At 56.0% G+C, this 13,794-nt stretch overlaps 2 protein-coding genes across 3 annotated transcripts; one reads left to right on the top strand and one right to left on the bottom strand.

The window, feature by feature from the left end:
• Positions 1-527: 527 nt before the first annotated feature.
• On the bottom strand, positions 528-8,314 carry SNUPN (snurportin 1). Of its 2 annotated transcripts, none has more exons than XM_085515896.1 (8): positions 8,140-8,314; positions 7,902-8,043; positions 7,179-7,391; positions 6,950-7,046; positions 6,282-6,379; positions 5,890-5,967; positions 4,201-4,281; positions 528-1,416 (listed from the first exon to the last, which is right to left on the bottom strand). In XM_085515896.1, the coding sequence occupies exons 1-8, from the start codon at positions 8,292-8,294 to the stop codon at positions 1,087-1,089; spliced, it is 1,194 nt and encodes a 397-aa protein (XP_085372022.1). In that variant the 5' UTR covers positions 8,295-8,314; the 3' UTR covers positions 528-1,086. The 2 variants fall into 2 exon arrangements, with proteins under 2 accessions (XP_085372022.1, XP_015728165.1); XM_015872679.3 differs by having other exon boundaries at positions 7,287-7,391.
• Positions 8,315-8,390: 76 nt separating this feature from the next.
• Positions 8,391-12,175, top strand: SNX33 (sorting nexin 33). The gene is made up of 2 exons (XM_015872713.3): positions 8,391-10,167; positions 11,404-12,175. Exons 1-2 carry the CDS (start codon positions 8,757-8,759, stop codon positions 11,655-11,657), a joined length of 1,665 nt encoding a protein of 554 aa, XP_015728199.2. The 5' UTR covers positions 8,391-8,756; the 3' UTR covers positions 11,658-12,175.
• The last annotated feature ends 1,619 nt before the right edge of the window (positions 12,176-13,794 follow it).

Raw genomic sequence — 13,794 nt, 5'->3', positions numbered from 1 at the left:
CGCCCACCGCAGCGCTGACGGCTCCCGCTGCCCGCAGGTACAACACCGGGGTCAGGCGGTGGAAGCAGTCCCTGTACGTGGTATTAAACGGAGCGTTTTCTAAGGGAGAAAGAAAAACAAGGGCGTGAGTGAGGGCAGAACCCGAGTGCTGCCGCTATCTGCACGCACCAGCTCTGCTTTCCTCCTCCTGGGCGCAGCCCTGCTCCGCAGGCACTGGGAGGAGAGCCCCAGAGCCACGTTTTTGCCTGGTAATCCAGCTCCGTGTCTCCAGGGGCTTCGCTTCAGCTTCTTAACCTCCCCGTGAAAAACAATGCTGGGTCAGTGGGCATAATGGGCTCTTCTTTGGTGAAATAACCACAGGGGGATGCGGTGGTCCTGCCTGCAAGGGGAGCAAGACATAGGGGCCAGAGCTCCTCCATGTATTGGGAGGAACCAAACCCTTCACAGTGCCGCACACCAGGCTGTTAATCCCTTGCTGGGAGGCACAGCCTGCATTGCCCCTGAGGTAGCAGGAAGGTGCTGGAGGATTTGTATTTCTGAGAAGCCTTTTATTTGGCACAATCAATGGCAACCTTTGGAGAACACAATCATTCCTTCCTCCCCCCCTGCAGAGAGCAGCCCAGCACACAGGCTGTGGGCTCACACAGAGCTGGGCTGGAAGGCAAGGAAATCACATTTCTTAGTAGCATGTGGGCATGGAAAGCCCTGCCTGGGGAGTTACCAAAGCCTGCTGCAAACTTTCCTTACTAGAAGCAGATTGACTGCAAAATAACTTCCATAGAGAAGGCTTCAGGCCTGAGCCTCCCACCCTGAGCACCTCTCCCAGCAGGAGCATGGCAGCCAGGCCAGGCAGCAGGGGCTGAAACGGGAGCCTGCAGCTTGAGCCTGACTTCACACTGCAGAATCACCTCTGCAGCAAGCCAGAGAGCCCTGTTAAGGGCAAAAAAAACCCAACACCTAGTAGCACGTGGAGCAACACACTCCATTTTCGTGCCCTTTAAACAAAGTTATCCTATAATCATTACCTTTGCCCACCTCTTGGGAAGCGTGAGTCACAGTGAGAAGCAGAGGACCTTTAGCATGCTCCTAATTCTCCATCTGACTCCCTGCTTCCTCTTGGCCCTGTGCAGAATTAGCTGGCTGAGGGGTGGACAAGTGTTCCAGCTCGTAATGTCCATTCCTAGCAGCTGCCTCGGTGCTCAGCTGAGCCTTGCCTGATGCCAGCTTTTTACTCTTCTTGCTCTCTATGATCTGCTGGAGCTGGCGCCCAGCGTAGTCTGGTTTGGCAGTGAGCGGCGTGAGGGGCACAGCGAGCCCCAGGATGTCAGGTACCATGTATGGCCGCAGCCAGCCCACCAGCGGGGTGCTGCCGGGGGTGTAGTGGGTCTGCTTGTGGTAGAAGAGAAGTCCATCCACCTGCAGGAAGGAGAGACAGCAGGTGAGAAGATGCTGCAGGTGAATGAGGGAGCACTGGGTCACATCGCTGCTTCTCAGACACCTCTGATCCTCAAGCAGAAGGGAAAGAGGAAACCTGCAGAGCTCCTGTCCTGAATGATCAGCACGGGTCCAGCGACTGCTGGATGGCTTTAAGTCACCCAAGGCAAACAGATTTAGACTGATGTCAGCAGGGACCAGCACTCCTCCTCTGGTTGCTATGATCCCATTCTGCAGAAAAGCCATCCAGCTTCTGAACAAAGCAGTGCACAAAAAGAGCATTTTACTGGATTAGGGTTATTTTAAATAATGCATTTGGAGAGTAATTAGTCAGAGCGTGTGACGCCAAGGAACTCGGCTTCCTAACACTGCTACAGCTCTCTTCAGCTTGCTTATGCAAAAGCAATTCTTAATGTTTCCCAAGAGAGAACTTCTCCAGCGATCGATGACAGTTAAGGGCACTCAGAACTTTGAAGGTTCAGACCCCAACTCTTTGTGCTACTATTTCCACACTGGGCAGTATTGCAGTGGACTGACATTTTCTGCACTTCCCCACCACGCTCAAGTATTTCTCCCACCCCCCCATCCTCCCCCTGCCCTCTTTTTTCCTGTGCTTCCCAGGGGAGCACTCTGCAAGGTCAGATCCTGCTGCAGATCGACCGGCATTGGAGGCGGTGCTCATTTAACTCGGCCTCGCAGGCTCTTAAAGGCTATTTACCCATGAATAAGAGGGGCTGAGCGGGCAGAACAGATGAGAAGAGCCCACTTTGGGCTGCCACAAGTGGCCCCAAATGCTCCTGGGCTCCTCATGCAGTTGCAGCCCCCAGGAGAGCAGCACCTACATCATATGGAGTAAAGGCATGGCCGAGAACAGAGCAGGCACATGTCCATCTCTGCTGCTGGCCACTAGCTCCCTGCAGGGCCATGCTGCCTACTGCACTACTGAAGTCCATGATTTTTGGTCACTGTGAAGAGCTTGCAAAATCATTCCAGCGAAGGGGGATTCCTGTCCTGGGGAAACAGGAAACCAGCCCAGTAAACAGCATGAGCTTGTGAAACTGGCTGGGTATCTGAAGTGCAAAGATTCTCTCTCTCCTCATGTCAAAGAAGACTTGAGGAGGGGAGCCAGGCTCTGTGGCACCACACCACAACCTTCTGGGCCTGCACAGCCCCTCCAGTGCCAGTCAGCTGAACACACTTGCTTAGAGTGGTTCATCCCAGGATGCTGGGACCAGGCATAAGGAGATACCTATAACACTGCATGAGCTGCATTTTTGCCTCCTGTAAGTTCGATTCTGGCTGCCCCGTTGCTGGCAGCTATTGATGGGGATTTCTCGGGCTCCCTCTTGTGGCACATGGTGGTGAGCTTCATTCCTGGAAACGCAGCAACGTGGTTTCTGTGGGGCTTTGTGCCAAACTACACCGCGTTTCTCTTCTTGCTGGGGTCGTGCCCTGACACACTGACCTGGGGACAAACACAGCTGGAGCACAAGGAGCATCTGCCCAGCTCCTGCAGTACCCCCTGCGATCCACAGGGGCCTCTCTCCATAAGTCAGGATGCTCTTCAGCCTTTTGTCACAGAGTAAAGGCCTCAGGAAGTCATAAAGCTTTCCTCAGGAGAGGCAAAGGCAGGCATTATCATTGAGCAAGTCAAAAAAGCATCCCAGGTTTCCTTCAGCTATCACTCACCTACCTGTGCTCAGAGTAGGATCTGGCATGGCCAGCCCACTGCTGGCACTTGGACTTCCTCTGGTGACTGCCCTGGCTTTAAGGAGCAGAAGAAAAAAGTCAGCCCTCACAGCCAAATCAGCCTCCTCTAAGCTTAAGCCTGCACTTCCACTAATCACTAACCGGGGCCAGGAGAGCACAAGAGGCACACTTGAATCAATGTGGTTTTTGGCTTCCCCATCGTCTTCTGTTTCAGTGCCAGGTAAGCCAAGGTAGCGACCAAAAGCTGCTGAGCAGTTTGCACTGGGACTTCTGACTCACTGCTTGCAGCCACACACAGCAACTGCCTGGCACACTACTGCCTGTCCTGCCCTTCCTCCCACAGGTCAGAGAGGCTGAGCAGCACTGCTCCTACAGCTGGAAGAGCAAATGCATAGTCCTGCTCAGCTGCTCTCACTGGGGGAATGTCCACCTCTGTCAGCAGGACCCAGAGGCAGGAGGCTGCTGGTGCTGGACCAGAAGCAGAAAACAAAGCTCACACCATTCCCATCCCCTCACTCCTCCCCCAGAGAGATCCATTAGCAGCAGCAGGACAGACCCATCAGAACCCATCCCAGCCATTTGTGCTGCAGCCATTTGCCCTAGCATGTCTCAGCTGCTCATCACTGTTACCCGAACCCTGCAGAAACTGCTATGAGTTTAAACACACTGCTCTGTTTCCTCCTCAGGAGAGGTAGGACAGCTGGATGCCGTGCAGACAGATGGCAGCATCTAGACTAGGGAGACACAGAGCCTGTGGCAGATGGCAGCATCTAGACTAGGGAGACACAGAGCCTGTGGCAGATGTCAGACACCAGCCTGCCTACCTCGCAGACCTCTCAAGAAACCCCATCACGTAACTGAGTACAGTATGGCAGCATGTAGTACCAGCTTCAACTCTGAAGAGATCAGCTGCCCATCATACTTCCACATAAATGTAAGTTCTGCTGCTTCTGGAGACAATCTGCATCAGCAACCCCCTCAGGCAGCGAGGACAATCCAAGCACAGGTAACACTATGGTTTAACTCTCACTGACCAGCTTGACTGCGTGTTCTCACCTCAAAGGGGAAGTTTGTTGTCAGCACCTCACACAGGCTCTCCGAGGTAGAGGGGAAGTTCTGCAGGCCCACGAACTTGTACTGAGGGAACAAAAGAGGGTTAGAAGAGAGAAAATGACATGGCTTCAAACTTGGCTCCCTCTTTAACCACCTCCAGTTCAGTGGATTGTTCCTTCCCTCAGTACAAAATCTTACATGAACAACAGGATGAATAACAGGTAGACAAAGTAACCAGACAGGAGGTCTCAGGTACAGAGCACATCATTAAACTGTTGGCCTTCCTGTCGCAGGTTACCAGGGGTCCAAAAGCACAGATGGGCTCAATGGAGGAACAGGCCAACCCTGATGTCTGCTGGGAAGGGCAGATCTCTGCTATGATTCTAACAGCAATTGCCAAGCAAACCCTGGGCGGGGAAATCAAAGTGACAGGACCAAGTCATTCCCTGATGCCAATCATATCACACTGAAGTGACAGGAAATACCTGCATGAAAACTTATAGAAGTCAGCTCAACCTTCAGAGTGGACAGGAACAGGGTTAGAATGCTTTACAGATCTCCTCCCAGTAATAGAAAGGAACGCTCACAAGGAAAACCTGAAGCTTGTTACAGCCATGTCCAGACAGCACAGAAAACAGAGTGCCCAGAACAATCTATTTCAGGTATTTTACATTTAGGCCATCCCAGTTCCAAATGACCCCTCTGGCATCTTGTTAGAGATACACACAGCAGGGACTCAAGCATCTAAGGCTGCAGGAAGGACTTTTCAGGGGAGCTGACCCTGAGATGCTCTTTTAACCGAAATAGAAAGTGATGACCTCTGAGCAGGATGCAAAGCAGACAGATGTCTGCTCCAGGCTGCTGGCTCAGCCAAGCAAACCTTTCCACCTAGGAAATGAAAGCTGAAACGACTCCCCAGCCCCACTTCATTAGGTAGCTGTCTTCTGGATATTCTCGTTGGAGTCAGAACAGGATGTACTCCAAGCACAGATATCTCCGCTGCTGGCACAGGAGCCTTCATCCCCATTAATGATGAATCTGTTCCACACTCAGGAGCTGCTCAGCTTGCTGTGCCTGAGCACACATGGGTGGCCACACAGCAATCACATTCCGCCTCACAAGACACACTCCATAAACCAGGCTGACAAATCCCCTTATGTTCCCCAAAATCACTTTCTAAGCTGCTGTGGGTGCCAGGTCTGACCTCCACAAAAAACTTCAAAGACTTCAATACTATTATCCTTGCTCAATAGGGGCTTCAGGGGGCAACGCAGCATCCACCCCTACAACTTCAGAGACTGGCTCAAGCAGGAGACAAGGCTAAAACTTCATGGTCTTTTACCCCTGCTTTGTGAGCCCATGAGACTACCAACAGATAATTCCCATTGTAATCAGGCTGCCAATCAATTCAGGCCCTGTAGAAACCACATTGGTTTTCCATTCCAAGCGAAAGCTAAAAACAGTGTGGAAGTTAGCTGATACCCTGCAGCGTGATCTCCCTCAGCACTTTGGCTGGAAAGAAAAAACCCACATTCATTTACAATATTCAGTGGTTCTATTTACATCCTGAACATGTCAGCCCATTTCATCACAAGTACACAAAGCTTCCGCCTGTGAACAAAAGTGCTGAAGCCTGCTGAACAGGAGAGCTTACCCTCCCCACCACCCTCCTCCTAGTACAAAAGAACTTACTGGATTAATCCTGCTTTTCTCTCCCAGCCCTTCCTCCTCTTGGATTTTTGAGGAGAGCCAGAAGAATCTGAAGTCGGTCTGAGAAAGGAGACAGAAGCTGAATTATTATCCACCATCAGCACCCGTGGGGCTGCAGCTCAGACCTGTACCTCCATTCCTTTGCACTCGCACAGGAGACTTACAAGCTGCAGAACCAACTGACATGCCAGCCTTTGCTACATCCCCAAATAACCCCCCCAGATTTCTACAGTCACTAGACTTTAAGAGACAGAGCTGCTGCTGCAGAGATTAAATATCCAAGCTGCTGCACATCGGGCTGTGATCAGCTCCAGCTGCAAAGCAGCTCCCAGGACAGAGAGCACATGAGAAGGCAGATGGGAAAGATTCAGTACCTGGCAGTCGTAAACAGGGTGTCCCCTCCAGCACATCACATCGAGGATGTAGTACGTCTGCTCTGCTTCATTGTAGATGCAGTCCAAGATACAGTACACTGCACACACAAGCAAAAGGAGGCCCAGATGCATTCCTCACGCTGCCCAACCCACTGGGCAAGTGCCAGATCAAATCTCTCCTGCATTAAGCTCTAGCAAAGATGTAGGGCCAAGAGGTGTAAAGAGAATCCCTTCTGCTAATAGGGGTTGTGACCACAAAATGCTTTTAGCTCAAAAGAATCCAACGAGGCTCCGAAGTTACCACCCAAAGCCACATCAAGCAAAAGTATATTTCAGGAAATGCAGAAACACCTCCTCAAAGGGAGCAAAGCAACTGAACCTGGTATTAATAAAGATTACGCCATAAGCAACTCTGTTACGGAGAGAAGATGCTGAGGTTTAAGAGCACCAACCAGCCAGGCAGATAACTAGAAGAAATGTTATCTGAGATTGTCTATTTGTCCACAGAAATACATGAGCATCCTGAAGCTTACCAAGCCCTGCCACCAAACAAGGGGCACAACCCTAAGGCCCAAAGGAGCACCACTGTATCTGTGGTGGGCACAAGCTCCCACGTAAAAGCCAGTGGTTCTCTTCTACCTCTCTCAAAAGCCTTCTCAGAATGTTACCTTTCTCACTCGTCGTATTGTGCCTGTTTCCCCCTGGCAGCAGGGATGGGAACCTGTTGACACAGAAGCCACTCTTGGTATAAGCTGCTGTGGAACCCTGCAAGAAAACAGGCGACAAAGAAACGTCATGAACATGCTCACCGCTCTCCTATCACAGCTGAGACGGCACCCAAGGTGCCAAAGTGCAGGCTGCCCCCAGAGGCTGCCACAGCTCTTAGCACACAAATACCTGCAGCTCACAGGGCAGCCTTGTGTTGTCAGTGGGCACAGTAAGAACACAGAACCCAGGCACGGCTCCCTTGCTGGGTTCTAAGATATTTCTGCTGCTGTCTCTTACCCTGGAGGCCACCACCAGCGCCCTCTTCCCAACAGGACACACCACCACAACCCACTCCTGCTCCAGATCCGCGGGGACATCGACCAGCCACTCCGAGAGCATCAGCTGGGCAGAAAACAAGAAAAAGCAGTTAGTGACATCCCTCCTACAGCTATGGGAAACTCAAAGCTGGACACTTTAGACTCAGCTTCTACAGCCACAGTGTCCTTCAAGCAACCTGCACTGCTCACTGCCTCATATCACAACACCCACCTGCCTTCAGCTCAGCTGTGTACCATGTTCTTCCCCTTGATGTCTTCTCTTGCTCCCCAGCTGCTAACTAAGCTTCTGAGCACAGCATAGTGCTCAACAGGGCACCCCAGCACCTTGTTCCCCACATCAACTCTTGACTTCATGTAAGGCCACCCAGTCCAACACTCCAGCAGCAAACAGGGACACCTACAGGGCACTCAGAGCCTGTCCCCTTCCTTATACTCCCCTTTAAATACAGAAAGGCCGCTCTCAGCTCAACCCACAGCAGCACAGCCCAGCTCTCAGCCCATACGGAGGTAAGGAGCACTTTATGGATGCAGACCCATTAATGAAGGCCCCCATTACGCTCCCTTGAGGCCTCACCTGGTTGGCGTAGCGCTTGGGCAGCCTCCTGCCGGCATCCACCTCCATGTCCTCCTGTCCATCCTCCTCCCCATCGCTCTCCACTCCAGCCCAGTCTCCATCCGCCAACCTGCGGGCATGGTTCACGTAGTCCAGCCGCCTCCTGCGGGAACGAAGCGCAGTGTCCCGCTGTCACCGGGCCCAGCGACGCGGCGGCCCTCAGCCCACCCCCATAGCCCATACCGCCCCCGTATCTCACTCTCTCTGCAGACACAGCAGCCGCCTCCGCCGCTCGTCCTGCCCCAGCCGGTCCCCGCGCCCTTTATAGGCGCTGAGACGCGGGTGCGGCGCCGCGGTGCTGTTGGGAGCCGCCAAGGCCACGCCGCCCTGCAGCGCCGCGCACAGCTCCTCCATGGCAACGCCCGCCGCGCCGCACGCACTTCCGCCCTGCTGTGCTGTGCTGTGGCAGCGCCCCCTGCCGGCTGGGAGGACCCCGCGGGCCGGGGCGGCGCGACACCGGGGGGGCAGCGGGGGCGGCCGGCAGGGGGCGGCGTGCGGGCGGGGCGACACGGCGGGGCGGCACCGGCACCGGCACCGGCACCGAGCGGAGAGCGGAGAGCGGCCGGACCGCTGCGGGTCTGCGGGGAGCGGGGGGGGGCGGGCGGCAAAGTTGCCGAGAGCCGTGGATACACGCATCGGACATCGCTGCGTTTAGCGCACGGGAGCCCGGGGCGGTGCGGCGGCGGCATGGGGCAGGCACGGCGCTCCCCCGGGCCCCGCGGCCCCGCTCCGGGGATACCGGCTGTGTGCGGGCTGCGGGCCCCGCTGCACTGAAGCCGCCGCTCCTGAGGCTCTCCGGCGCGGGGAGGCCGTGCCATGGCGCTGCGGGGCAGGGCGCTGTACAACTTCCAGAGCGAAAACAAGGAGGAGATCAGCATCCAGGAGAACGAGGAGCTCGTGGTGTTCAGCGAGCGCTCGCTGGACGGCTGGCTGCAGGGCCGGAACAGCCGCGGAGAGACCGGCCTCTTCCCGGCATCGTACGTGGAGATCGTACGCCCTCGAGCCGGCTCCGGACACACCGAGGGCTCCGGCAGCCCCGCCGGCTCGCCCGGCCATCTGCACGGCTTCTGCGCCGCGCCCGCCGGCCTGTCGTCCCAAGGCAGCTTCGAGGATGACGATGACGACGATTGGGATGACTGGGACGACTCGTGCACGGTGGTGGAGGAGCCCCGCGGTGCTGCCGGTACCAACGGGCACCCGTTGGCAGGAACGGAGCCTTACGGAGCGCCCCGCATCAAGCCGGCGCTGGAGAGGCAGGACAGCGTGGGCTCCTCCAAGAGGGGCAGCGTGGTGGGCAGGAACCTCAACCGCTTCTCCTGCTTCGTGCGTTCAGGAGTGGAGGCCTTCATCCTTGGAGACGTGCCCCTCATGTCCAAGATCGCCGAGGTCTACGGCATCGAGATGGGCTCCAAGGGCCCGCAGTGGAGGGCGAACCCACATCCCTTCATCTGCTCCGTGGAGGATCCCACCAAGCAGACGAAATTCAAAGGCATCAAGAGTTACATCTCTTACAAGCTGACCCCCAGCAACTTCAACTCCCCTGTCTACCGGCGCTACAAGCACTTTGACTGGCTCTACAACCGCCTGCTGCACAAGTTCACCGTCATCTCGGTGCCCCACCTGCCCGAGAAACAGGCCACGGGGCGCTTCGAGGAGGACTTCATCGAGAAACGCAAGAGACGGCTGATCCTTTGGATGGAGCACATGACCAGCCACCCTGTCCTGTCGCAGTACGAAGGCTTCCAGCACTTCCTCCGCTGCCGAGATGAGAAGCAGTGGAAGCTGGGCAAGAGGAGAGCGGAGAAGGATGAGATGGTGGGAGCCAGCTTCCTGCTCACCATCCAGATCCCCACCGAGCACCAGGACCTGCAGGATGTGGAGGACCGCGTGGATGCCTTCAAGGCCTTCAGCAAGAAGATGGACGACAGCGTCCTGCAGCTGACCAATGTGGCCTCCGAGCTGGTGCGCAAACACGTAGGGGGGTTCCGCAAGGAGTTCCAGAAGCTGGGCAACGCCTTCCAAGCCATCAGCTACTCCTTCCAGATGGACCCCCCTTACAGTTTAGATGCTCTCAACAACGCCATCTCCCACACGGGCAAGACCTACGAGGCTGTGGGGGAGATGTTTGCAGAACAGCCCAAGAATGACCTCTTCCTCATGTTGGACACTCTCTCTTTGTATCAGGGGCTCCTCTCCAACTTCCCGGACATTATCCATCTCCAGAAAGGTAAGGGGGGCCCCCTGGGGTGCTGCTTCTCTCTTGGGAACGTAGGCCAGACCAGCTCTACTGGTCCTGCATGGTGGCCCTATGCATGGAGTGGGATGGGGACGCAGCTCTGTGATGGGGATGGGGCATGGTGATGGACATGGGGATGGAGATAAAGAAGGGATAGGGATGGACATGAGGGTAAGGATGGTGAAGGGATGGAGACCATCATGTTTGGCAGTGTTCTCTGATCACCCCTGCCCTGGAGGTGCTGCTGGGGCTGCCCGGTCTAGGATCAAGTTTTGGCCATTCTCAGTGCAACCAGAGCCAAATTCTTTGTGAACACATCCTTGCAGATTAGAGGTCAGTCGGTTCAGCACCCTGCTGGCAGGACCAGAGCATCCCATCTGTCCTAGAGTGTCCGGGGACAAGGGAAGGGCCTATGCTGGGTCAGCCCTGTGCCTCTGTCCGGGTGTGACGCACACCCAGGGCTGGGTGTGGGAGAGGGGCCAAAGTCCACGCACCCCTCCCAGGCCGCACCAGGGAGGGGATATCCATGTTGGCCGGTGGCTTTGGGTCCCTGCATTGCCCCACAAGGAGCACGAGGAGAAGGAGCAACCCTGACTGCTTTCTTGCACTCTCTCCTGACTTTGTTTACCACTATGGGCTGGATCCCGCCCGGAAGCGAGGCCGCGTGGGCAGAGCGGAAGGCAGGATTTGGCCTCCAACCTTTGCTTCCTCAGGGCTCCTCCTCCTCCTCCCGGACCTCGGGTCTGTGCTGCCTTTAGGGGCAGGGAGAGGGAATGAATTCCCAGCGACCGCTGGAGGCTGGATCCTGTTTGCAGGCAAACAACCTCAGTGCTGAGGACAGGGAGGAATGCAGGGCCAGAGCCAGGCGGGATTCTTTCGAAACTGAGCTATAAAAATCAGTGGAAGGAGGGGGGAAAAAAAAACTGCTGTCAGAGCATCAGCTGCATCTGAGGCGTTCTCCGGGATGCTGCAGTCAGCAGTGTCCTGCCCCACTCCGTCTCCCACGGCGGCTGTTCCATCCTGTTATCAGCCCTGCTGTGCTATGTAGCAAAGTTTGTCCAGTTCCCAGGCAGGGACAGCGGGCTGGGATGTGGGCTGTGCATGCTGCCTGCTGAGCCCACTGAAAGCTTCAGCTCCATCCCCAAAAGCCTGGGACTTTGGTGCTACGGGGTGAAGCGTTGCTCATAGGGCACTGGTGCAGCTCTCACCTCTCTCCTGCCTCACCAGGAGCCTTTGCAAAGGTGAAGGAGAGCCAGCGGATGAGCGACGAGGGCCGGATGGACCAGGAGGAGGCGGATGGGATTCGCAAGCGCTGCCGCGTGGTGGGCTTTGCCCTGCAAGCTGAGATGAACCACTTCCATGAGCGGCGCGTGGCCGACTTCAAGAGGATGATGCAGTCCTACCTGAAGCAGCAGATCATCTTCTACCAGCGCGTCAGCCAGCAGCTGGAGAAGACGCTGCGCATGTATGACAACCTCTAACACACGCACCCGCATCGCACCGCTTCCAGCCGCGGCCTCCTAAGCAGAGCATCTCTGCTTAGGAGGGCTGAGAACGGGTGGGAACTCACAACGCTAGTGACCAAATACCTTTGGGCTTTCCACCAGCCTGGCTGCAGGACCGTGGTGGGACACGGCTGCTCCTATGGGACAGATGGACGTGTTTACCCGTGGCATCACCCGGTGGTTTTTAGCTTACCAAAACCCCGTCCTTATGGAGCACTGTGGCTCACTGGGAGGAGAAATCCAAGCGGTCGACATTTTGCACACTGAAAGTTTTTTTCTGATGGGAAAGAAAACACAAAAAGCTCTTTCTTTGGAAGAGGGTTATTTTTTTTTCCCCTCCTTCCCCCCCCCCTACAATATTTTCCATTCCTTTGCAAACGTTTCTGCAGCATTTTTACCAGTTTTTAACTAGACGCAGGCCAACGGAAATCTCTTTTCTCAAGCTCTGCTGTTGACTGGAAAAAGGGATATAAAAAACGAAAACAAACAACCAAGCCAGCCCACAGCGTCTTCAATTATAAGAAACCCATCAGTAGAAACATCCCTCCTCCCCCTCCCCGCCACCCCCCCTGCTCTGTGCTCTGTCCCTGGGAAGCAGAGCTGCTCCAGGAAGGGCTCCATGGAGGGGGCACGGCGCTGGGCATTCCTCCCAAGCATCCCCGGCTGTGAGCGCGCAGGGCTGGCACGAGGGCTGTGTTTGTGAAGGGAAATGGTTGGGGATAAATCACAGCCAGGGAAGTCGGGCCGGCCTGGCCAGGCTCCAGGGTTAAAATTAGCCCCAGCATGAGGGCCGGCGTTGGGATGACTGTGGCTCTGGGAAGGCAGAGAGCTGCGCTCGGCTGTCCCTGATCCCCTCAGCCCTCCCCACAGCCTCGAGGAGGGATGTGCTTCCTCCGGCATCCCATTCCCATCCCACCCCATCTCCACGCTGTCCTTTCCCCATCCTGTCCCGTGTCACCCCATCCTCATCCCACCCCATTCTCACCCTACCCTGGTCCTGTTCTCCCCTGTCCCCATCCTTCCTTGGCTCCATCTTTATCCATCCCCATCCCACCCCACCCTGTCCCCAGCCCAACCTGGTTCTACCCCACACTGGTCCCATCCTACCTTAGCTCCACCCTGCCCCAACCCCATCCCACACCATTCCCGTCTCACCCCATTCCCATCTCACCCTGCCCACATCCCAGCCTGATCCCATCTTCCCCCATTTCCATCCCACCTCATCCCTATTCTACCTTGTCCTCATCCTACCTTGGCTCCATCCCATTCCAACCCTATAAAATTCATCCCAATCCTACCCTGTTCCTATACTTTCCCATCCATTTCCTATCTTGACTCCCTCCCCCCCTGTCCCCATCCCACCCTGGTCCCATTATCCTAACCCTCTTCTACCCCATCCCCACCCTACCTTGGCTCCATCCCACTCCACATACACCCCACCCCATCCCCACCCCTGTCCCCATCCCATGCCATTTCCTTTTTGGGGTCTCCATCCCAAGCCATTCTCCCTGTTGAGATCCAGATGCTGGGGAGGCTGGTGTGGGCTCTGTGAGCTCACAGTGGGGCCTGCCACCACTATCACTGTGTTTGTGGATGGGAGACCACAAACTTCACCTTGGAAAGACCCCAGAGAAGTAGGGAAGAGAACCCAACAGAGCAAACCCATGGCTCCAAGTCCCTATTCCTGCCTCTCTCTGGCCTGAAGGCTGTCAGAGGACAACACTGCAGCACTTGTGAAACTGGGGCAGGACGCACTGGCAGTGCAGGAGGTGAGATGGTGATGTCCCCGTGCCGCTGGCAGCACTGCCAGGGCCAAGGAACCCGCCGGGCCGGTTGGCAGGGATGGGTTTGGCAGCACCACACGGTGCTGGGAGCACCCATGTGCAGGGAGCCGAAGCATGCAGATGCATGTGGGGCACAGTGTGCCAGCTGGGGCTCAGCAGCACCTCGTCATCCCTGCGTGCCTCACATATTTCAGGAGCGTGGCAGGGCACTGAGCATGCTGGATGTGGAGGTGTGTGGCTGGTCCTGGGCGTGTTGTTGCTCAGAGTTCAGGCCCCATTGCTGCCTGCCGGGCGCTGGGTGTGAGCTGGGGATGGGGCCAGAGCTGCCT

This window comes from Coturnix japonica, chromosome 14, assembly GCF_054131305.1.
Source record: "Coturnix japonica strain WE chromosome 14, WE-NBRP24, whole genome shotgun sequence".
In the NCBI taxonomy this organism is placed as follows: Eukaryota; Metazoa; Chordata; class Aves; order Galliformes; family Phasianidae; genus Coturnix; species Coturnix japonica.
Note: the sequence above shows the minus strand (reverse complement) of the source record. Positions and strands in the feature narration are given on the sequence as shown.

Bases quoted from the DNA above. Each gene is read 5' to 3' on its own strand.
- SNUPN (XM_085515896.1), bottom strand. From the start codon at position 8,294: ATGGAGGAGCTGTGCGCGGCGCTGCAGGGCGGCGTGGCCTTGGCGGCT. The intron at 8,044-8,139 runs GTGAGATACGGG...TCGTTCCCGCAG, and splicing joins CTGCTGTGTCTGCAGAGAGA to GAGGCGGCTGGACTACGTGA. The intron at 7,392-7,901 runs GTGAGGCCTCAA...TTTTCTGCCCAG, and splicing joins CCAAGCGCTACGCCAACCAG to CTGATGCTCTCGGAGTGGCT.
- SNX33 (XM_015872713.3), top strand. From the start codon at position 8,757: ATGGCGCTGCGGGGCAGGGCGCTGTACAACTTCCAGAGCGAAAACAAG. The intron at 10,168-11,403 runs GTAAGGGGGGCC...CTGCCTCACCAG, and splicing joins CATTATCCATCTCCAGAAAG to GAGCCTTTGCAAAGGTGAAG.